This window comes from Micropterus salmoides, unplaced genomic scaffold (assembly GCF_014851395.1).
Source record: "Micropterus salmoides isolate LMB-PRFRI ecotype aquatic unplaced genomic scaffold, ASM1485139v1 Ms_hic_scaffold_11, whole genome shotgun sequence".
NCBI lineage: Eukaryota > Metazoa > Chordata > Actinopteri > Centrarchiformes > Centrarchidae > Micropterus > Micropterus salmoides.
In genome coordinates this window covers 27,910,245-27,933,225 of record NW_024040152.1, presented here as the reverse complement: position 1 = coordinate 27,933,225, position 22,981 = coordinate 27,910,245, and the positions used below count along the sequence as shown (strand labels likewise).

Sequence of the window (22,981 nt, the reverse complement as noted above, 5' to 3'; positions counted from 1 at the left end):
AATACAAGTAAAAGCCTTGTATTTGTAAGGTTGTAAAAGTATTCAGCCAAATGTACTTAAACCTGTGAAAATGGCGGTTGAGAAAGCTGCAGCTGTTGTGATTGTAAAAGTAAGAGTATGTTAATTTTTTATTGTACATGCAGTGTACTGTATTAACGGAACCATCCAAATTGAGAAACACTACCTGTTTCTAGTCTAAGCTAGCCAGCTGCTGGCCATAGCTTTATAAATGTTAAAACTACACCTGTCACATAAATCTAGTAGAGTAAAAAAAACAATATATTGCATCTGAAATATAGTTAAGCAGATGTATAATTTAATACTATTTAATAGCACGATGAAACTCCCTGCGACCCTGTACGCAGGATAAGCGGCTGACGATGGATGGATGAAGATGAAACTTTCATATTATTATTTGGTTGCTGCTGTTTACATTTACCCCAGATGCAAATTCAGAAAATGCACTTTGGAATGCATTCCTGAGACATGTCTCTGGTGTAAATGTGACCTCAGTCTCCGTCAGATGGGAATTCATGCGACTCTGACTCACTCTAGAGCAACTATCGTCACAATTCTGCGCTAGGGGAAATAAAGCAGAAAATTAATCGCTCCACAAAAAGCCAAAATTTAAAATTCAGCTCTCTTTCTCCTCGTTCCTGAAATCAACTTAAAAATACGACCTCTGTAATTTACTTCAGTATGACAGCGTGCTGTGTGTGACATTGTATTATTCTTTTGCGCTTGCGAGTCAATTTCAGGATGGGGCCAGTTCACACTGGAGTCTAATTCGGGCTACATAAAAAAAAAAAAAAAAAAAAAATTGGATCTGTTCAATAAATCACAACTGAGCATTAAGGCCTGCAGTGTGAATGTAGCTTAAGTTACATTCCACTACTGACAGTATGGTGGGTAATCAAAATCGAGAGAAGGAAGTGTTCACACAGCATTAATGCTGCAATGTGGAGGAATATGTCGGAGTGAGGTTTGGCACAATGCCTTGGAACTCCTTTGAATCCAGCATCGTTGTAAAATAGTGTTTACCATAACTCAGTGGTATCCTGTCAGTGTACTCAGATGAGATGTCTCACAATGCCTATGAAATAAAAGAACATGTTACAGCTTGTATGTATTCATAAACCCATGTAAAGCTTTGTCTGTACAACCTCAAACCTCCCCTACTTCCACATACTCCCAGTCTCTGTTGCATCCCTCTCAGGGTATAAAATATCCATCTGTGGTCGCCATTAACATTCACCCAGGAAGCTCAATCAAGAGCCAATTCTGGATTTCCCTCCTTTTTGTAATTAGGCCCAAGGCCTTGTGTGGGGTAAGCCTGCGCATTCTGGCTGAGAAGATGCTCTGAAAAGGGATTTGCGGTTTGGGAAGCCTGGGCTGGAAAGAACAACTGTTTATTGGAGCAGGCAACTTGCCCCTCTCTGATTTGACACATGCCCTACACTGTGACAGAATTTGCAGACAGGATGCAGCCTCGACATGTGCACGGCTGAAGCTTCTGCCAGAGAGCCTGAAGCTGAGAATCCGACGCAACAACCAGAAAGGCCTGTGGAGGCCACAGAATATCCTCTGGAAGAAGATCGCAGCAGTCTGGAGCCTCCTGGTCAAGAGGCTTAGGAATACAAGCGTCGCCTGAAGCCAATAGTTTTAATTCCACGGGCAAAAGCTCTTCATATTGTTAAAATGACCACATACTCTCACTCACACGCGCACACAAACTCAAGCTCACACAAAGGCATGCCTGCACATTCATAATCACACTTTCATAACCACACATTCCCTCCCATGCTTTTCTCAGGGATGTTCTCTTGCTTTGAGAGGAAATTATTTCCCAGCATCGATGCCCTTCCAGAAAAGTACGCATTCATACTGGTGCATTTGTGTAAGTCTGTATCAACGAAGAGGTATTGTGCAATGAACAGAAAAAAAAGATCACTTTGCCAGATGACCTTATTGTTTCAAATGGAATCCTTGTATTTTATTTTGCAATACAAATCTCCCTCTTTCCACATAAGCATCCCACTTCCTAATCTGTAATGAAGCAGTTTAGACACTAACTGTGCTTTGTAGGATGCATGAAACTCTCAGCACTGTATCCAAGGTAAAAAAAACTACCTATTTGATTAATGCATGCTTGTCAAACATTATATTCTTCAAAATGAATTTCATCATAAAAACAGCTAATTTGACATGACAAGCTAAGCACATAAATGAAAATACACCAGAATTAATGTGCAGTAATTATGGGTGTATGTATGTTAATATTCAAAGCTAATTGAAATGGATCAAAAGCTTGGGAGCACTCAAGAGTTGCAGATTATTGTGAATTTGTTAAGTAAGTTCTGGTTGGCCAATTTGTGTGGCAATTGGATTAGTTATCTCCTAACAACTCATGTCAGGTGTTATTTGACTGATCTATCCTCACTGGTCCAACTCTCTGCTTCTCCTGCATCTTCATTCCCAGAAAAAAGGGAGTGGGTCGGGCCGTCCCTGCTCGTAGCCAAAACACTATTTCATCACCAGGCCCGGTTGTGTGACTGGACAGGGCAGGATTTAGCACTGCATGCCTCATCCATCTTTAGCACTCCCAGCCTCTCCCCCTAAAACAGACAGAGATGGATGAGCTAGCTGGAGCCCTGCTCTCCCTTTCCACTCACTCCCTCACCTTGGGAAAGTTCCTCCCTGCTCTGGGCCTGAGCCTCATGGAGCAGTTTGCGCCTCCTTCTGTCTTGCAGCCCTCCACTTTCTTGTTCTCTCACTTTCTCTAACTCCCACCCTAACTGAAATCATCTCTCCTCCCACCTCCGTAACCTATCCCTCTGGCTTTTCCACAAGCTAGCCCCTTCCACTGCTTCAAATAACAACACTAAGTCTCCAGCAACGCTAGTGGCTCTGTGAAGCTGTACACAATGACATGTCATGTGACCACGACTGTCTCTACAAAACGTCATGGTGATCCATCCAATAGTTGTTTAGATAGCTTTAAGGAGGTTTAAGGAAGTTTAGGAGGATAGCTTAATGGAGGTTTTCCCTACTATAGGGCCATGTATTCTAGCAGTTTTACATAGTAGCCTTTCCTCAAGGGTGGTCCCTGAACATTTTAAACATGCAATAGTGCAACCTTTAATTAAAAAACCTGGTCTGGATCCTGCAGATCTCGCTAATTTCCGGCCTATCTCCAAACTAACATTTCTTTCAAAAGTCCTTGATAGTTTGCAGTAAATGAATGGCCTTTTCCAGTTTTCCAGTCTGGTTTCCAGTCTGCTGCATTTGACACAGTGGACCATGAAATCATGATTTCTCGTTTGGAGAGGTGGGTGGGCATCAAGGGAGTAGCACTCAAATGGTTCAGTTCCTACTTGGAAGGCAGAACTTTCTGTGTCAGCTGTGGTGATTCTGTGTCCTCCTCTGCTCCTCTCTCTTGTGGGGTCCCACAGGGCTCAATTTTAGGCCCTCTTGTCTCTTTATTTGCTCCCGCTTGGTTCCATACTTAGGAAGCATGGTATGTCATTCCACTGTTATGCGGACGATAGTCAGATTTATGTGCCTCTTAAAAAGAATGAAACTGTTACTTATGTGTCTTGATGACATAAAAGCCTGAATGGCTCTTAACTTTTTAAGTCTTAATGAAAGTAAGACAGAAGTGATGTTTTTTTTGGTGGACCCCCCGTATTGATCTGGGTTTCTTGAGTCAGTTCATCAAGCCAACTATCACTAACCTAGGGGTTAAAATCCACTCTGACCTTAAGTTTGACAGACAGATAAGGACAGTCGTAAAAACACAAGATTATTTTATTTGCTTTGAAATGGTCTTGCCCCACCCTTTATCTCTGAGCTGCTACACCCCTACAGAGCCACCCGTTCACTCAGGTCAGCCGATCAACTGCTCCTAAGTGTGCCCAAAACAAAGCGCAAGCTCAAAGGGGGACGTGCTTTTGCTGTGGCAGCTCCTAAACTGTGGAATGATCTACCTCTGCACATTAGACAGGCATCTTCACAGTCTGCTTTTAAGTCTCTTCTTAAAACGCACCTATTTTCTTGGCCTTTGAAAACTGAAGTTGACATTTCTTTTTATTGATTGTACTGATTTTATTATTTTATTGTATGGTTGTTATTGTTTTCACTTGTATGTTATGCATCGTGTAAGCTATTTATTAGTGTCTTTTATTTATTTTTCTGTACAGCACTTTTTTGTTCACTTTGGTGTTTATGTTTAAAGTGCTCAATAAATAAATTTTGATCGATTGAGATATTTCATCTTGGACCACAGTGGTAGACTGGCCACTTGACTGACAGCCATTGCCACTCCAGAGAGCCATGCTGCTAGCTAGGCTAAATATAGTTTTATGCAAAGCAATCTTTCAGGAGCATCTACTCCTCTCATCATTCTTATTTTGAAGGCCATAGTTTAAGACTTTAGACAGGAAACTACTTCTCTCACAAGCCAAGTCATAAACGTATTGCCTCTTGCCCCAACACTTGTCAGTGATCTTGATGATAAACAAAGGCTATCTACAAAAAAATAGGTTTTTTGAACATGTTTTGTATCATGTTTTTATTTTAATGTAAAAAGATAAATATTGCAAAGAGGACTATTAAATGGAGTTCCTAAACTATGTGGATGACTTTTTTTACAAGGACAGTCCTTAATACAAATAAGTATTTCATTGCTGGAGAAATACTTTGTTTCTCGATGCAAGCCTTGGACAGATGTAAATCAGTCATCACCCCTGCTTTTGATGAATAGGCTGATCAGGCACAGCTCTGTCCCGGTGTAAGCTTATGATCCCAGAGCTCATCCTGTTCAGCTAACCTGGCCACTGTAGAGAAGCAGAGGACAAGCACACCCTTTCCAGGGGCTAATCTCCCAGGGAATCCAGGATTATGGGTAGCACTAATAGCGAATCCCCTACACACACTAAGATGAGTCATCGGCTTAGTGGGGTTACAAGGTTCTCTCCGTTCCTTCCTCTGTCTTTTGGTCTGGCTCTGCCGTCCAGGTATGGACAGACAGGACATTCATAAGCTCTGAACTACTGAGACAAGGGTTGAAAAGGCGGTCAAGAGCTGGAGGAGTTGTAAACAGTGAGGTGAGAAGTGATCTCTACAATACATGGCAGGGCCAACATGCTATTTTCTTGACTCTACAAGGATATGTTTGGATAGCACAGCTGAATGCAAGGGAAAGATTTTTCAGAATTCATGACTGATAAATTGTGCGTAACCCACTTTTTTTCTTGCTCAGCAAATCAGAGTTGCAGACAGGCTGGGAACAACTTTACATACAGGTTATGTTTAGTGCATGGCAGTAATAGCCTACCTCCAGGTGCATTCTGTCACTCATTGCTGCGGTCATGAGTTCTTCCTCCAGACTACAGATGGCACTATTGCCTCAGCATGGTTGGCACTGGATACCAATATCTCATAATGATGACCCATCAAACTGATTGACCACCTTTATTCCTCATTTTACAAGTTCATAAATGACCTTTGCAAGTTGAGCAATATTTATATGGGAGCTACAGCAAGAAGGAATCACTCTGCTTCAAATCAAACAGCGTTAACCCTGTCACTCTTCAAAAAGAGCTTCATTTAGCCTCAGCCCTTTTCCTGTAAAAATAACTCAAGTCCGTTTACGCTCAAGCGTCCCCTGGCTTTCATTGGTTCCGCCAGATTGGTGAAGCAAATCAAATGCAGACACATTCGTCCACTGACCAAGGCCAAAGAGTATTAAAAACTTGAGAAAACGGCTTTCCACACTCCGGGCTTTGAGCTGGTGACCTCTCTCAATTTAAAAGCTGTCCAAAAAAGACCATAAACTCAACACTTAAGTTTTCCATCAGCCGAAGATTGAAATTATGAGACAACTGCCACGACTTAATAAACAAAAGGAATGGAAGTAACAGCTGACCCTGCACGGGTGAGCGACAACTTAAGATGATCATTTGGATGATTTCAGATTCAACAATTACAGAACCCAGTGAACTGAGCGTACTGCTCTAACAGCAGAGGAAACCAGGGCTGCCTCTCGCAGCACTAAGATGTCTTTCTTCCCCGTCTGTCATGAAAGTTCCCAGATTCATGAACACATTTTTTCCCCTTTCCAACTTGTGGCGTGTTAATTACTGGCAGGGATCTCTGGGGCTCTCTAAACTGAAATGACAGAGGTGTTCTTCAGTGTGCTGAAGCTGGTTCAGCTGCTGTCTAGGGTAATTGAAAGGCAGGATTTCCCAGCTGGAATCACTGGGAAAGAAGAGGCCCCTTTTTTACTGCCCCTGTTGCCTTCATAACGACAAAATGTCTCTCATCCTTCTCCAGGATAATTATAGCAGGTTCAAATGTAACAATAAGCGTCACTGCTGGGGATAACATGACTATTTAGATTTATGTAAATCCCTCCCAAAAAACAACAACTGGTAAACTTTGCTCCATGAAGAAAATTTATTTTCTTGACATTTTGATAGATTAGACAAAAAAATGTATTAGATAAAGAGGTTTCATTTACAGGTATGTAGTCATAAATTACCTCAGTGCAGACAGGTCTTATCTTTATAAATAAAATTTGCTGTACAGTCTGTTATTTCCTGGTCACAAAGTAACAGGCTTAATGTGGATGTGCTAATTAGTGATCAGTTAATGGTGGACCTAAAAGTCAGCATGTGATGGACACCAATAGTATAATCCAGTCTGGTGGAAGTCACAGCTGGGTTAGTACTGTGTAGACCCTAACTAAACTTAAATAAGTTGGAGCACTTGCTGTGTTAGGTTCCAGATGTTTGGGTATATCTTTGCACTTGAAGGAAACAAATGTCTTCCATTGTCCGTGTCAAGTCCAATCAATTACAGAAAACTTTAAAAAGGGACAAAGAAAAAAGGTCACATTGCAAGGCTATTTGAGCTGCCATGTTGCTCCAGGTGGCTGCGTGTGAACAGGAGGAAAGAAGGAAGGTGTGGACGAGGGACATCTAGGACATAGTGATCTGCATGGACTCCAACATCTCCTCCACCGTCTTCATGGAGCATTTGTTCTCCTTGGTCCCACGACCAGCGAGCTGCATGTCAGAGAAGGAAGGTGAAAAAGGCAAGAAACACGCAGAGTGGGGCGGAGAAAGAAAGAGGGGAGGGGGAAAAGAACATCAGCTCATTAGGTCTCTCCACCAACTAAAGCAATGGAGAGCCAAACACATTTGAACACAGCAAAGACATTCCTGTTTGCAAAGCTAGAAGCAAAAATAACAGTGGGCATTAGATAAAACTGATAAACAGGTCATGCAAAGTAGAATAATACCTTGAATCGGAGGGGTTTTCCTCAACAGTTGCATAAGTGCTATTTGAGCTCGCTCTCTGTGTCAGAGCTCAAATACAGGATGTCCACATGATTAGTCCACTTCCATGGCCTCTAGTACAGGAGTACATAACACCCCACTCTAATTTCCACAATTTCCAGAGGGTTTCACAGGAAGTGCCGCAAATTATAATCCACAAGCACATCTAGGATTAGTCATGCGCCCACATACAGGCAAACACTTTTTCTACCCAATTAAACTTTACAATTGACAAGGCATCCCCTCAAGAAATACCAAAGAGAAAGACAATTTCCTTAACCTTGGGCAGGGGACCAGGGAAATAATAAAAAGGTCAGTCTAATTAACCTCACTTCACCCATATTTATATATAGACATAAATCCTCACGAAATCTTCCTAAAACTATTTAAAAATTATACGTCAGTAAATCTAAATTGGTGCAACTTCATTCATTCAGATGCAGGTTTTTGCTAATTTCACATCACATTCCATCTTAGCTACTCGTTAACTAACTATTAACTTTCTGCCAGCTACAATAAGACATCAAATAAAGCAACATTAACAATTTAATTTATTGTTAATGTACAAGACTAAGAGTCTACAGCCACACTGGCAGCTAGCTCTGTGAGGCTGCACTTAAGCATAGCGGTGCTTTGAACTAAAAGCTAACAGCATACATCAAACTGGCACATACAGGTACTTCGTAAAACGTCATGGCTATGCTGCTTTTTGGCGGACAGAATACCAAACATTTTGACTGAATCACTCAGTATCTGTTGATTGTAATTAACCAACCTGTTGATATCCAACTGTTTGAGCTTGGCTAGGCTCACATTTAGGTGGAGATGACAGTCTGATGCTGTTATAATGTTGACGTATGACTGTACTACAGTAGTCTCCATCTTCAGCTAGCTATCCAACAGTAGTATCTATCATCGGCATCATTTAAACACACTAACAGTGAATAATCAAGTATCTTATATGCCTCAAATCTGATCAGCTTTTCAGCATTTTCCTTTTTCTCTCATTATGCGAGAGGGCGATTCTTTCACCCAGAAATTGGTGCAGCCTTGGCACTTGCTAATTTATGACGCAAAGCTGATCAGATGTATGCTAAGAGGTTTTATTTGTTTTTTTTGTTTTACCACAAGCTGTGACTGGCTAGTGCTCGTTGCTTCAGCATGTTCTTGTGACTGGATACTAGCTGTAGGAAGCTGGGTGTTAGAGATCCCAGTTGTTCCCTCGCATGTAACTTATGCATAAATGTTCTGTATCAGATAGAATGAATTTATGAATGCATAATTTGCAGAGAAGCAAATGAGATATGAACAACAAGAGGTTAAATTGTGCTGCAGCCCCTCTGTAGATATAAGGATTTAAATAAATTTATATTTGTGTTATTATTACATTATTGTCAAGGTCAGAAGTGTTGCTAGTGTTGCTGGTGGAGCTAGTATCCGATCACAAGGATGTGTCCAAGTTGAGGAAAATGCTAACATGCTCATAATGAGGTAAAATGCTGATGTTCAGCAGGTATAATATTTACCTTGTTCACCACCTAACTCACCACACGCGTGTTAGCATGCTAACGTTTGCAGATTAGCACCAAGAACAAAGTACAGCTGAGGCTGATGGGAATGTCATTAGTTTTTCAGGCATTTGGAATAAAGTATTGGTCAAATAAAAAGTTTAACCGGATGATGGTGCCAGATGAAAAGTCAGAAGATCACAAGGGTTATTACAATTGATCCTCATGAATGTCTTCGCCAAATTTGAAACATTTATTCTTAAGAACCAAGATTAAGGAAAAAAGTGAATATCTCAAGTGATGACAATCTTGGGGGTTCAAAAGTATGGGGTTCAAAATGTACAAATTAAAGCGTCTATGTGATCTGAAAATGTTTAATACTTTGGAGACTCCTGGTGGATGCACGTATAAAAATAAACACGGTGGCAGACAGCAATGAGCGCCAATACACCCTTATGCAATTTCAAAACCGGTGTAGTGAAGTAAAAACCCCAGGATAATTTGCAGCATATTAATCATCATGTAAAATCCAGACACAACTTCTGCTGCTGTGAATAAGCATTGCAGATAAGTCAGCAACAACAACAGAGCTGAACAGCAAAGGACAAGCAGGATGCAACAGCATTGCGGGGTCCTTTCAATTGAATCATTATGAAAACACCCTGTTTTTACCCAGAGTCAGACACAGGCAGGGGATTCTGTTTCAATGCCACCTGATGAGAGAGCACATGTAGTTCCAGTTGAGAGATGAACCCTCAGACAGAAGCAAAAGCACCATACTCATATATACATAATATTTTCAATACGTGAAATACACACAGTTTTCTGAAGAATTCTAAATCAACAACATCAAATGCTGCACAGCTTTTTTTGCATTCATTATGGTTAAACCCAGTATTTCTGCACAGTTGCAGATAAATATTAGACTACGTTGATATATTGTTTGTGGAATTAGATCCCAGTGGTGTCTGCTTAGGATAGTTTCATCCAAAATTTCCAATAACTCCCGAACGTTGTAAAGGCCAAAAGTCAAAATGTATTGAAATCTAACGTAATATTCTGCTTAAATACATATTTGTTGGCATTTTACCCTTTCAAAAACAATTTTTCACTGCGGTCAAAAAAAAGGAGGCCCGCAGCCGTATTAACGGGGTGGTCTAGCAGAAACCTAGCACCATTAACGGCATTTATATAACCACAATAACAAAAATCTATTTGGGATCTAGTAGTTTGTGAAATTGTTACCCATACTGTACAGATTGAGTTAAAAAAAATCATAAAGTAGATATAAGCCTAAGGGCACGATTATTATTTCATCACTATTTTATGCCTATAGTGGATTTCCATGGTAAAAGTTTTTTTCCTTCCTCTTTTACCAAACTCTAACTTAGAGAGGGCAGATGGCTACGGTGTGCAAATTGGCTGCGTCATTTCCCAGTGTGACTCATACTTCTAGATTTGGGGTGTGTGGTAGGGTAGCTATAATGATCAGTGCATTTCATTGCCTTGCTGCCTAATGCACCATTACCCCGGGCCCGGTAGTCAATTATCTCCTTAGCCTGAGGTGAGACCACCACATTAACTCCTGCCCTGTTCCACAACAGTAGGAGCAGACCAGACAGCTCCACATCTATTTAGAGCATCTGATAATAAGAGTCATGACTCAGCGGGAGCCTGTAGTCCGTGACAGAGGAGCTAATCAGAGAATCAGTTTAGAGAGTTAGGGCAAGAGGGAAGGCCATGTAGGGATGCTTTGAAGCCCCTTGCACCTACAACCCACACATATCCAGGTCTTTCACATGTCAACCAACCACACCAAGGTAATTACATTTTTTTTTGTTTTTAAAATGGGACCCAGTCATTCGTGACCTCTCACTGACATCTGCTCCCACTTGCACTCACCTGCCCACCTTTTTCTCACACTGAGGTATGACAATCACCAGGTATCGGGGCCCAATAAAAGTGGACGACTGACATGAGCAACGCTTTAAAGGAGCCATCAATCAGCAAGCACAAGCCCACAGCAGCCTGCAGCTGTCTAATGGAGGCCCACACCGCCGCTTTTAAAGACCTCAGAAGTCATTTAAATGGGAGGTGGAGAACGAAAAAACGCCCCCCAAAAAAACAATTTAAAAAAACGAGGCAACCTGACACCTCGTCATTTCTCTTGTCTCAAACAGCCAGGACTGGACTGGTAATCTGGCATACCGGGCAAATACCCGGTGGGCCAACGCACCTTTGGGGCCGGTGTAACATAATTCATTTATTTATATTATATAAACTGTTTTTAAAAAACGGGCCAACGATCGGCCTATAAAGCATGGACAGCGGCCCATTGGGTAATTTTCTATACTGACATTGGGCTGGCCCAATCACATCTCTTACTAGCCCCCACCCCCCTGGGTGTGTGCAGTCGACTTTCACAGGTGTTATGCCTAATGTTGCATGCCCGCTGAGGACTGCATGAAAATGCATTAAGTGCTGCTTTTAAACGCTATACTACTCTTTGTGTGATTCATCAATAGTGATAAATGTTCAGTAAGAATCGTTAACATATTAATACACTTAGTAGAGATTCAGCAAAAACATGTGGCATTAACCGCGTTCAAACAATGTGACCAGCAAAGTGTCTGAAAAGGACCTTAAAGAAGTGAATGCATAATTCGGTAAAACAGATGATGTAGGCTACCTGCCGGCGATATTTGCATCCACCTCTTTTCTCAGCTTAAAATAGTATTACCTCCCGCGAGGTGTATGCCATTCACGGCAGGCATCCAGAATTCGGCACAACACCTGTGCTGCAAAATGTCACTAGACCTTGTGGGAGCAAGGTCTGATCATTGTTCTAAGCTCAAAGTAACGCTCACGCAGTCTACCGGAGGTAGATTGTGTTTGACGGCGCTGTTTTTATTCCCCTATCTATCAAGACGGTGAAAGTCAGCCACAGTTATCTCGAACGCACCTACTGACTACCAGTTATACAGTGTGCTAACTTCGTCAGCTGTTTTCCAAAGTTAACATAGCTATCCTTATTAGCTAGGCTCCTTACATGCTTGCTAATAACTGTTTTGAAGATGAGTCTGACATTGACAGCGCTGTGTTCGACAGATTTGTGCAGTGCTGTTTATGATACCAACCATTCAATTCACAGACTGGATCCATTGTCCATGTTTGCGAGCGAGAGCGAGAGAGAGAGGATGTGCGGAGCGAATATGCGCTGCGCAGCGCTGCAATCAAGAACGATTTTAAAATGGTTCGCCAAATTTACTTGGGCGGATGTTAAACTACCTGGGCGGCCCGCCAAAGTAAAGCCTATGTGTGGGAAACACTGGATATGTTTGCTGCAGGGGCAGCGGTAGCTTCAACATCAGCTGAAGTACCCTGCATAGAGCAGGCACAGGCACTTGAAGGAGTAAAAGAGCTGTGGTGGCCCTGCCAGGCAGAAGAGGGGACAGGGAGGGACAGTCATCTACACTGGAGAAGCTGGGGACATGTAGCCACCACTTTTTGAAAGCATTTGTTAAAAATTATCTGTATAATGGCTTGCACGGCAGCATTTAGCTGCGTATGATCTATGTTCATATTAAAACGACTGAAAACGCACATCTACTGACCATTCACCTTCACTGAGCATGCGCGTGCCAGTATAAACAGAAAGCAGATTGTCTACTCCGTAGTTTCAGAAGATTTGACAAAAGAAAAAAGTAATACTACAAAAGGAAGAACCACACCAGAGGTATTTTTACATGGACCGACACCAATGTGGAACTGTTACTGAAACTAACACAGGAGTACAAAGTGACTGTAGAAGAAAGCCACAAAGCAGCGACATGGACAGCACAAGTGTATTAAGTGTTATTTGAATAGTATACATTTTTTTTATAAAAATACCACAACAAAAACACTGTCAATAGATCTGTGTTTTTACTTTACATGATTTATAAGACCCAATCAAGAAGCTAAATGTGAGTGTTCAGGAACCGTTTTGGCCTTTCCGCACTAATTTGCAACTCCGGAGTTTTAAAACGAAAACGGGATCAGCAGGGTTTTCGAACTTCTCTGTTTTAGGTCTTTGGATTCACCATTTTTGTCTGGAGAGGAGGTGCAAACGTAGCTAAAGGTCTCCGTTTTAAAATGAAAACATAGTAGTGTGGATGTGGCCTAATGCCGCATTCAGACCAAACGCAAATTTAATCCACGCAACGCTCTCCTGGTGGGGGTTTCATCGCTGGACAACTGCTGAGTGTTCACACACAACGTGATAACGCGAATAAACACAACTCGCCATTACTACAGCTGTATGAACCCAAAGTAAACATTTTGCTGTGATTAATTAGCAATAAACGGATTAAACTGATGCCGAAATAGCTACAATATGATGCAGATTTGTTAAACATATGAATTCATGCTTTGTCAGGTCTTTCAGCAAGACAGCAGGACAACAACTTCTAAAATGTTTGTTTTCTGAATGGAGTTCGGATCGATCAGGGCAATGCTATGCTAGCCTGGTCACAGTAATTTAAGTTAAAAAAGTTAGACAGTGCGCGGGAGTTTTTCCTTTAGTAATTTTGACTCTCCTATCCCCCTCCGATGCACCAGTCTCTCGTTATAGAGGTGCAAAGTTAATTACTGTTCTGAAGTGAATATCTATTTCAATTAAGCTGTTAGTACAAATAATCCACTTAATTGTATATAGTTATATGTAAGTTAGTATTTGGCAGCAAATAGCTATCTATCTAATCTATTTGATTCATTACAGCCAACATCACCAAACATAGATGTGTGTTCCCTGTCTGTGGGTAAAAACTCTCCCAACCCTCCTTAGCAATAAAGACATTTTTTAAGCAAGGAAAACATGTGCTACACTACTGGTTACGCTGCTGTCAAATCCCTGTAACAAGTTTCAGATGAAGTCCCAAAGTAATGTTATAATAGGTCTGGTTCAAAGCTTGTACTTACATACACTCTGGCAATTGCCAGTAATGGATAAACGGTTTGAAATATAAAATGTAGTGTAATATGTCAACAGAAAAGAGTGTTCATTAACAGACTGTACAGAACTTGGAGGACTGTGTCTCAAACAAACATGTTATCGGCTGTCTGCCCTTTCGCCTTGCCCTTGTACTCCACTTAAGCTGTCAGTCAGAGCCTGGTGTCTTGGACGCATCAGATATTTAGATGCTGCCAGGTTCCCTACAAATATGATTTATTTTTTCACACCCTCTCACTCTTTTGAACCTCTGATTAAAAGGGGACGAGTAGTGTGGCCATCAATTGAGACATTTGACTAATTTTGATGTCCAATCCACCACTACATTGTTCTGTTTATCAAGGTGATTCATATCTGCTTACATATGAAGTGTTAACTTAAACTAAGCAAGCTGCACCTCTTCACTTACGACAGTAATTCCACTTTAACTCAAACCTAAAGGCCCAAGTAAAAGCTTAGAGCTCTTCCATGACACTTCTACAAGAGCTCCAAAAGAGCCATTCACTGTGACGTTACTCATGTGCACACTATTTTCCAACAGAGTCCTTAAACTTGTCTGAGTGCTCAACATGTGAAATGTGTCTATGAGGCGAGGAGAGCTGAGTGTGGTGAGACGATGTCTTTAGAGGCTCAGCGGGGAGCATCTCTCTCAACAGGACCCACACAAGCCGAGCAAGGAACCGCTTATTACATGTTTAACTGTCGATGCCCAAATAAGCAACACACATGGCCTGCATGACAAATAAGAGTTCTTTTATGCTTTCATTCTTGGGGTTGCCATGACAATGGTATAAACCATTTTAGTGATACCATCTGAGTTGCTCCTCACTCCCCCCCCCACCTCTTTGCTTTGCGTGCATGTGCTGAGACTAATATGGTATTTTTTATCGCCCATGTTTGCACGTGTTCATTCTCTCTGAATGGTAACAGGTCGGAGTCACCTCAAGGGTCCTAAAATGTCCTTCTCACGGATCCTCAAATGGACACAAATGTTGGCCACTGCTAATCAGATTAAATCTCCGGGACGATATTTGAATTTGTTGACTTTCCATTAAACTAGTTAAGAATCACTGTGACTAATAACAATAAAATCTATAATTAGGTTCATGAATTTGCTTGGGACATGTTAGATTCAGTTCAAAGGCACTTAACGGTCATTGAACCTCACTTTGAGAACGAATGAACTAGACAACTCTCTGCTACAGCCTAACGTGATTGGTGTCCTCGGAGAATCAGCTTGTGGCTCTGCGAGAAGCTCATCTGTGGAGCCAGGGTGTGGAATAAAGTCTTAGCAGACGCTGTGGCCTTAAATCAACACATTAACAGTAAATGTACCCAGACACACCGACAGACACTGGCAAGTCAAAGGCATCCTTCTGGACTGCTGTGTATTCAGGGGTCATTTGGTGGTGGTGAATACTTCTCATATATAATGCAAATGAGGGGATTTCTGGGTGTCTGGATATTGTGTGCAGATACCCAATGAAAGCTAAAACACAACAAAAGAGTCCTAAGATAATGCAATTGGTGGTTTTCAGTGTCTGGCGAGATGAAGGGGGATGTGGGAAAAAGAAAAATATGTTTTTCAGAAGAAGACAAAGATACCTAGACAGAGATAGATAGTGGCAAGAATAAAATATATAGTGAAGCTAAGATAATCAAGCCTAGTGAAAACCTATGTGAAACTCACCTTATAGGCTCTATTAATTTGAGTGGCAGCCCATGCAGCGTACTTCATGTTGTCCTTCTTCACCTTGGCACTAACTTTTGGACTGGCAGCGATGTGACTTGCAGACTAGAGGAAAAACAGAGAAGGGGAAGAAGAAGAAAAGGAGAGAACAGGGGAAGGGGTGTTCTTATATCAAAACTTGGTGAAACAGCAATAAAAGCGTAATTGAGATGAATGTGCAACCACTCTTACCATCTACCACTCCACTAGTCATTGTGGCAGAATGAAGAGAAAAAACAGACCTTGGCCTGATGACACAGGAGAAATCATTTATGGGGAGGAAAAAGTGAGTCTTTTAATGCTTCGTACGTAAATTGTCACTTAACGGGGCCTAATTTCTCAAACACCATCGATTCACGGCGATGAAACGACGTTGTATGTCTTCTAAAAATAAAATAAAAAGCCCAGGCGCGCAGCTCGCCGCCGAACCACAAATCCCATGTCTTTCCCATGTTCCTGCCATCATCTCCACGCAGCAAACCCCAGAGGGCTTACCCTGCCTGCACTTCAAAGCCCTCCCTACCAGTGCGCTGAAGTTTTAACTACACACCAATCAACCTGGCCCTGTTTTTTCTGACAAATGGTTTGGCTTCTGTATTTTTTAGTAAGCATTTTCTGTATTTCTTTTTTTTACTGAAGAGAAACATTTATTTAGATTATGTCAACCCAGACAGGCTATCCCCATGGATAACAGTGCGCACCATTATGGAGGGGAATCCCCACGCAAGTGTTGTGAGTAACTAACCCACAACCCAACTGTGGTCAGTGCTACCAGGTCTTCTGTCGAAACTGACTGCGAGATGGTGGAAGATTCCCGTCCTTTCACTGAACTTCTTGCACCTGTCAAGATCTGGACCACCGAGACTAGCTGACAAAACACACTCTTAAGACAGGTCTGTGACTGATATAAGAATAAACTCCCACCTGAAGTATCCATTAAAGGGCCGAGTGTCAGTCGATGACTTGTCAGGAAACCGTACAGGGGCCTGCTCTATCTCCAGATGAACGTGACAGTTAACAGAAGCGGATGTCTTGGTTTGACCCTGCGCTGCTCCTCCTGTACTCTGCCTACACCTCTGAGCGCTTTCAGAGGGTATGGGCTGCTAGAGGAAAACACTGGGGCTCTCTGTGTTAGATCTGCTTCTCCTCTCCACATTTTATTCCCTGAGCCGCTTCGTTTGTGTTTTTATGTCAAGTCTCACTTACATATGATGCATTGGCACTAGCAGACAACATCCTGTTTAAACGAATATGTAGATGAAAGTGCTGTTGGGCCAAGACTACAATCAAACTGGCACCTGGTTGGATAATTTGCCGGTGACAAAACGCTTGCAGCAGTTGTACTGCTCTCTCTCTTGCACGTTTCTCTTTTTTACTCCGTGACTACTTTATTTATTCAAGTTATAAACATAAAAAAGCCTCACCGAAGGGGTATTATTACTAAAATAAAGAGCTCCATAGGGGCAGACTTTTCCAACGCTGGAGTTCACTGTCTGAGTCAGCAGTGAGCTGACCTGTCTGAGAGCCCCTTCTTCGCTCCCCCAAAAACACACTTACACATATACAGTACGGTCTTGCTCGACACACTCAGCAGCCAGCCTCAACCTTGACAAACCACAGGGTTACAAAAAAGGTTCTTCTGTTTTTGTTTTTTCTTTCTCTCCCTTCTTCTCTCTTTCTGTCTGACTTTCTCTTCAGGCAAAGCAGTACTCACCATATACAGACCAAACAATGCCCTCATGTTTCTGTTGTTCAGCCTCAGCGCCTGGGCAAAATACTTTCTGGACAGCTCCAGGTTTTCCAGCCCCCCTTGAGTGTACTTCACCTGTGTGAGGAGGCATTAAACATGGCCAATAAGCTGTGCTAAAGGAGAGTTCAAGTAATGACAGCATGACATCTGAATAAGCAATACATGACAAGCACATGTAAACACATCTCCTTTCATGGGCCTATATTCCCAGTGACGTTAAGTGCGTGTCGTGTCTCTCTGTGTTACAGAGAGGCACCATTCACAGAGAGCTAACATTTATTCCAGTTTGCCCCCATGCTTGATGATGGACATCCAGGCGGGTACCTACCTCAGCGTACTGCTCACAGTACAAGTGATTGTGAGGATTGGTCATCATCAGCTCCTCCAGACAAAACGCGGCTTTTCCATAGCTGTGGAAATGACAAGGAAAACAGTAAGCCGATTGATACAGCTGTGGATATGTCATCCTTTAGCTTGCTCAACTGTGAACCACAACTAACTATCTATGCCCAATAAATTTACAGGTATACATTTAAATTAAAATCTACATTCTGTACGGGTCAGTTTGCATGTGATGGTCTCATAGCTTATGTTCAGCAGATCTGTAAAGATGCACCACATGACAAAATTTATTGACAGGCTTACAGGAAAGGTTACTTAGTCCAAAGAGCTGGCAAAGGTAAAAGCCTATCTAGTGTGGTGCTTCTCCATCCTTTGGGGACAGTGAGGATCAATTTTGTCCATCTGTGTGTTTTTTCAGCCTATAATGTGTAGTTAACTACCTTCCTGAGGTCAGCACTACAGTAAGAGCTGGCACACTGTGCCTATACTCAGATGAGATCACTTCTCAGCAGCAGACTGCTGAGCTGTTGACCTCACACTAATCTGCTGCCACTCCACCTCTAATACACAGTTTCCCCTTCACGGCCCCAGGCCGAGACAAGCTAAGATACATTATATCATTGAACACAAAGCCATAAAACGTCTGTACACCTAAAAAAATAGAAGCCAACACACACACACACACACACACACACACGGCAGAAGCAGCCCTACCAACAGAAGATGGGGCAGCTGTGTATCAGCACAGCCAAACAAATGGAAAGTTAAGGTGATTCAGTGTAGCCAGGCTTTCACTTCTTGAGCAACTGCATTTTTTTGTTTTGCTTTGCAAGATGTTTCTGAATGAACCTTATCAGTTAAAAGAAAAACCACAAGGCCGCTGCTTGCGTCAGCAGGCTTCTACACTGCGATAGATAGGGAGCCATTTCATTTGTGAGAAATGAGGGAAATGCTAAGACGAGTTTTTGCGGGAACCAAATGATCCAAACGGTGCCCGCCACAATAAAGAACCTGTCAGTCAGTCTATTTAAAGTCTGCCATGGTAACTAGCTGAAAGATTAACAGCATAGGAGGGAAAGGAAGGTGGGGACAGAGAAAGAAAGAAACAAACAGGGGGAAGGGGTTGAAGTAGAGGGGGAGATCAGACGGCTTGGAAGGTTGGGGGCTGCTTACAATTACCACTTCCTCTCCATAAAGACTTTCAGATGTGCTCATGCAGTGGCCGTGGCCTGCAGCAGAGCCCACTCAATCAGCCGTCAACCAGAATTATGTACCCAAGCCAGGCCCTTACCTCTTCCAGTCTTCCTCCAAGTCATCTAACCCCACCATAACCGAGCTGCTCTCTATGGCAGTTCCTAAGCTCACACTTTACCACAGTGCTCGAGTAAGGTTGTAGCCTTCATCATGCGCAAGACTGCAAGAATCGTATTTGTTTCTTTTGGAGGTTAGTAAAACCATCAGCAATGGGTTTCCCCCACTTCAATACCACATTCTGACTGCATATAAGACAAAAATGGATTCAGACTGTGCAAAGTATGTTTGAAAATATTTGTACGATTTATCCTGTAATTCTGGATGACCAGTCCAATTTTGTTGAACAGTCTCATAAGCTGGGCCAGAATGAGAGCCAACAGCAGATTCCAACAGTGGCTCTGTGCAATACTCAAAAACAGACACAATAATCTTCTGTCTAAACACCGCTGGTATAAGGATTGTTTTAACTCTCTCAACTCAGGCTATTAATTACATTTTTAATGTGTTAACAACTCCTACGATGGCAGTGCAGAGACACACCGCTTTATTTATTTTTAGCTCCCAGGGTGATGCGCAGTGAGGGGAGGAGAGTTTATTTCTCTTCCTCACTTCTCCATCACCCTGTATTTTCTCTGCCGCTTGGGGGGCACCACCTTCTCCTGGGAATTTCACAGCAAGTGCTCTGTCTCTCTGGCCCCTGCTCTATCCCTCTGGAAAACAGTGGCGATAATGCCGGGCTATCCGGAAGAGGAGGAGGAGGGGAAACAGGGAGTTTGTAACCCAAAATAAAGAAAACAAAGAAAAGAAATTGACACGCCTGTAGATAAGGGCTGTGGGAGTGAATGGCGTGATATTAGAAGTGTTGGGATAAGCTGAGAGATAATCCGCTCACCCCTGGATTTCCTCTGGCTACTACAGCAATAAAGCCTCCTAGACAAAAGCATGAAATATCCAATAAGTAGCCTTCTCACCGTGCTACACATTCCTGCTGCCACTGCCCTCGTACCAGAGCAACCAAGCAACCACAGAGTCAGCGTGCCCACACACACACACACACACACACACACACACAGTCCAGCTACAGACACTGCTTCAGTAACTTCTGAGCCCAATACAATTAAGGAGGGATAAAAGGTGACACAAACAAAATTATTTTTTTCTTACACTGTCTGGCGATTCTCCCTGGCAACTGAGATATCAGTGGGAGACCAGGGAGTCTGTCTGCTCTCATATGTAGGAGAGGGGGGCTTAAGACCGAAATCCTATTAAACAACTCTTATGAGACAAACATGGACCGGGCTCCATTCAAACCACTGGCTGAGTTAGGCATCTCACTGCCTTCCATTGTGGCCATCCAACGGCCCCTATGGAGATCAAGTCATCAGTCTGATGTTAAACTGACAGATACATCTCCAACATATGGCTGCCTTACCGGAAACAGATTTCTAAGGCACTTTTCTGTCATTACATCTGTCATTTAATGAAGCGCTCGGGGGAAAATAACTTTGTACACCTTAAACGTTCTCTTCAGAAAGTACACATTTTGCAATGCAAGCTCTTCAGCCGTGTTCAGCGGCTTTTTGCCACTATGATGGACATATTCACATTCATGTTGGTTGTTTTGGTCCAACCTGCCAAATTGTTTTCCAACAATAGGAGGAAAAATAATGATGTTTCTTTCTTGCTAACTATTTCTTACGTAAAAGGAGATCATTGAAATTGTTGCTAATTTCCTGCATTACCGAACTGTTTTGCACCCCCTTTTCTGGTCATTTTACCTCACTGAGATATCTACTAGTCTCCCTTGTCTTGGTTGTTTTTCAAAGTTGCTGTTTTGAAATCAATGCTCCTGGATACTTATATACTTCTTTTAATGAAGAGAGCTATTATATCCTCTAACTGTATAAATCCAAGCTTCAGTATACCCACTACAGATGGTGGACTTGTTGCTTGAATTTTCCATTGGTTTAACTGGGTTTTAACTGCAAATGGGGGACACAGTATAACCACAAAGAATGTGAGCTATTGGTTCAAAGCTGTATATTAAATAGGCAGACAGAAAAGGACACAACGAAGGAAATGTGGCCCTTCTGTCACATCTACTCCTGAATGGATGCATTAATACACAAAGGTGTCTCGACTGTTTTCAAAGTGGCTTTGCCAAGCTTGATAACACCATTTTCATGCAACTTTGAAAGCACACTTGCCAACTTTTGTTTATGGTGATGAATAACATTTGGAGCTAAATACAAAATTGTCACTGTATGTTCTATTAGGAAGTGAAATGTAAATCATCCTTGGATTTTAGCCTAGCTAATAAATAATATTTTAGGGTGAGTAAAAAAAATTGCAAAATACTAAAGTTAAAAAAATGCATTTACTCGTGTTCGTTGATGTAGAGCTCTGACAACTCATGCCATGCTTCTTGGTCCCCGACAAACCTGTAAACACAAAATGACAATAAATTCTATATTAATAAAGGTAATTTTAAAACAGGGACTGCATTTGTAACATAGTAAAAGTAAAAATGTAAGTATTAGCCATTACAATAATAGTAATGCCAGTTATCCAACTATCACTGTAGGAGAGAGAGTTTGCAGTCATTTTCTGCCAGCAAAATTTAAAGCAAACTCGTTTTTTAATTAAAATAAAAGCCGGGGAGGAGGAGGTGCCTGACCCTCTCCCCTCTTGTAGAAACACTCACTGCTCCAGATACTCATTGAGCTCCCTGATGGCTTCAGCGCTCTTCCCCTGGGCCTTCAGTATGGAGATCTTGCGCTTCCTTGCTGCCTGTAGAGCAGAGTAAACAGGATTAGAAACTGAGCTCTTCGAGTGTTTGTCTGAAGGAGGGGGTGAGAGGATGAGTGAGTGTGAGAGTTGCGAGTTTAAGTGTGTACATTAGCGTCTTTTCAGTGCACCACAATCTTGCTCTAAGTTTTGCTATGACACAGGCATCATTTCTATAAGATGAATCAGCACTTTGGTGAACAACAGTCATTAAAGCACAAAAGGTGCAGACACCTTTGACACTAGAGCTTTTTTGTATTAAAACTGAAAAATCTAATTGAATACAACCAATACATAATTGGAGATAGTTAGTGGACATGTCCAACAGGAGATGGATGGACACACAGACACACATTATGAGTCAATGTTTGGGAGCGGGAATGAGCTCAGTGGCTGAGATAAAGTGGTGAGTCATCCCCTAACCAAGTGGGGAAAATGGCACACTCCCCCAAACCCCAACGCCTGTCTTCCTGCCGGCACGGCACGCATCTAGCGCTGCACCAGCCCAACTTACATCAGCTGAAAATTGCTTTCCACTTCGTTTTGATGTTTAAGTGACCTTAAGGTGGATTAGATTCTCATCAATCTGAATTAGAAAGTATTACTCCTGCTGCTCCGACTTTTCCAAATGTTTTACTCCTGCCAGCCCCTCCTCTTCCTCCTCCTCCTCCTCCTTTTGGTAGTAAGTGAAAATCTTAACAGGAGGCTGCTGCTCCATTAGAAGTGCACTGCCTTGCCACAGCCTATTTTATTTATGGACTGGCACTTGATGGAGTGGGGCTTCCTCTTCTGCCCTCATAACCAAAGCCATTGAGGGCTGTATATGAGTCATGTCTAGGGCCTCTTCTGACACTGCCATCAGAAGAAATCCACTTGTTTATCAAGCTGGGACGGGGACCTGCAGAGACACAGCAGCCTCAACTGGCAAACGATATTTGAGTCACTCAGAGAAAAAAAAAATAAAAGCAACCATGCAGGCCACTGGACATCTCCTAACATCAACAGTCAGGACTTCTACCTACACCACAATGTACCTTATTCCCAAACACACCGTTTACATCTGTGGAAGGGTGTATTTTTAGTAGGGCGGTAAAGGCAATTTGAAAGAAAATTATTAAGTTATCAAGCAACAAGGAACAGTGGAAGGCCAACTCATTATTTCCTCTTTTGTGTCCTCCAACTACTGAACAAAGATCTCACCACTTTACATCCAGAACCCGATGAGATTCAGGAATTTGTACTCTACTAAATTACAAGCATGTGGGATCTTTCCTCGTCCAA

General features: G+C 42.2%; 1 protein-coding gene across 2 annotated transcripts in view; it reads right to left on the bottom strand.

The window, feature by feature from the left end:
• Positions 1-6,432: 6,432 nt before the first annotated feature.
• The window catches only part of emc2 (ER membrane protein complex subunit 2), a 29,406-nt gene continuing 12,857 nt past the window's right edge, over positions 6,433-22,981 (bottom strand). Inside the window, exons 6-12 of one of the 2 annotated variants that reach the window (XM_038712094.1) lie at positions 21,618-21,703; positions 21,295-21,354; positions 17,646-17,727; positions 17,282-17,392; positions 15,529-15,633; positions 9,521-9,561; positions 7,357-7,414 (exon numbers count right to left, since the gene is read on the bottom strand). In XM_038712094.1, the coding sequence (XP_038568022.1) occupies positions 7,372-7,414; positions 9,521-9,561; positions 15,529-15,633; positions 17,282-17,392; positions 17,646-17,727; positions 21,295-21,354; positions 21,618-21,703 (528 nt within the window). In that variant the 3' untranslated portion in view covers positions 7,357-7,371. Of the gene's footprint in view, positions 7,068-7,356; positions 7,415-9,520; positions 9,562-15,528; positions 15,634-17,281; positions 17,393-17,645; positions 17,728-21,294; positions 21,355-21,617; positions 21,704-22,981 lie in introns of those variants that run through there. The other variant, XM_038712093.1, reaches the window with a different exon arrangement.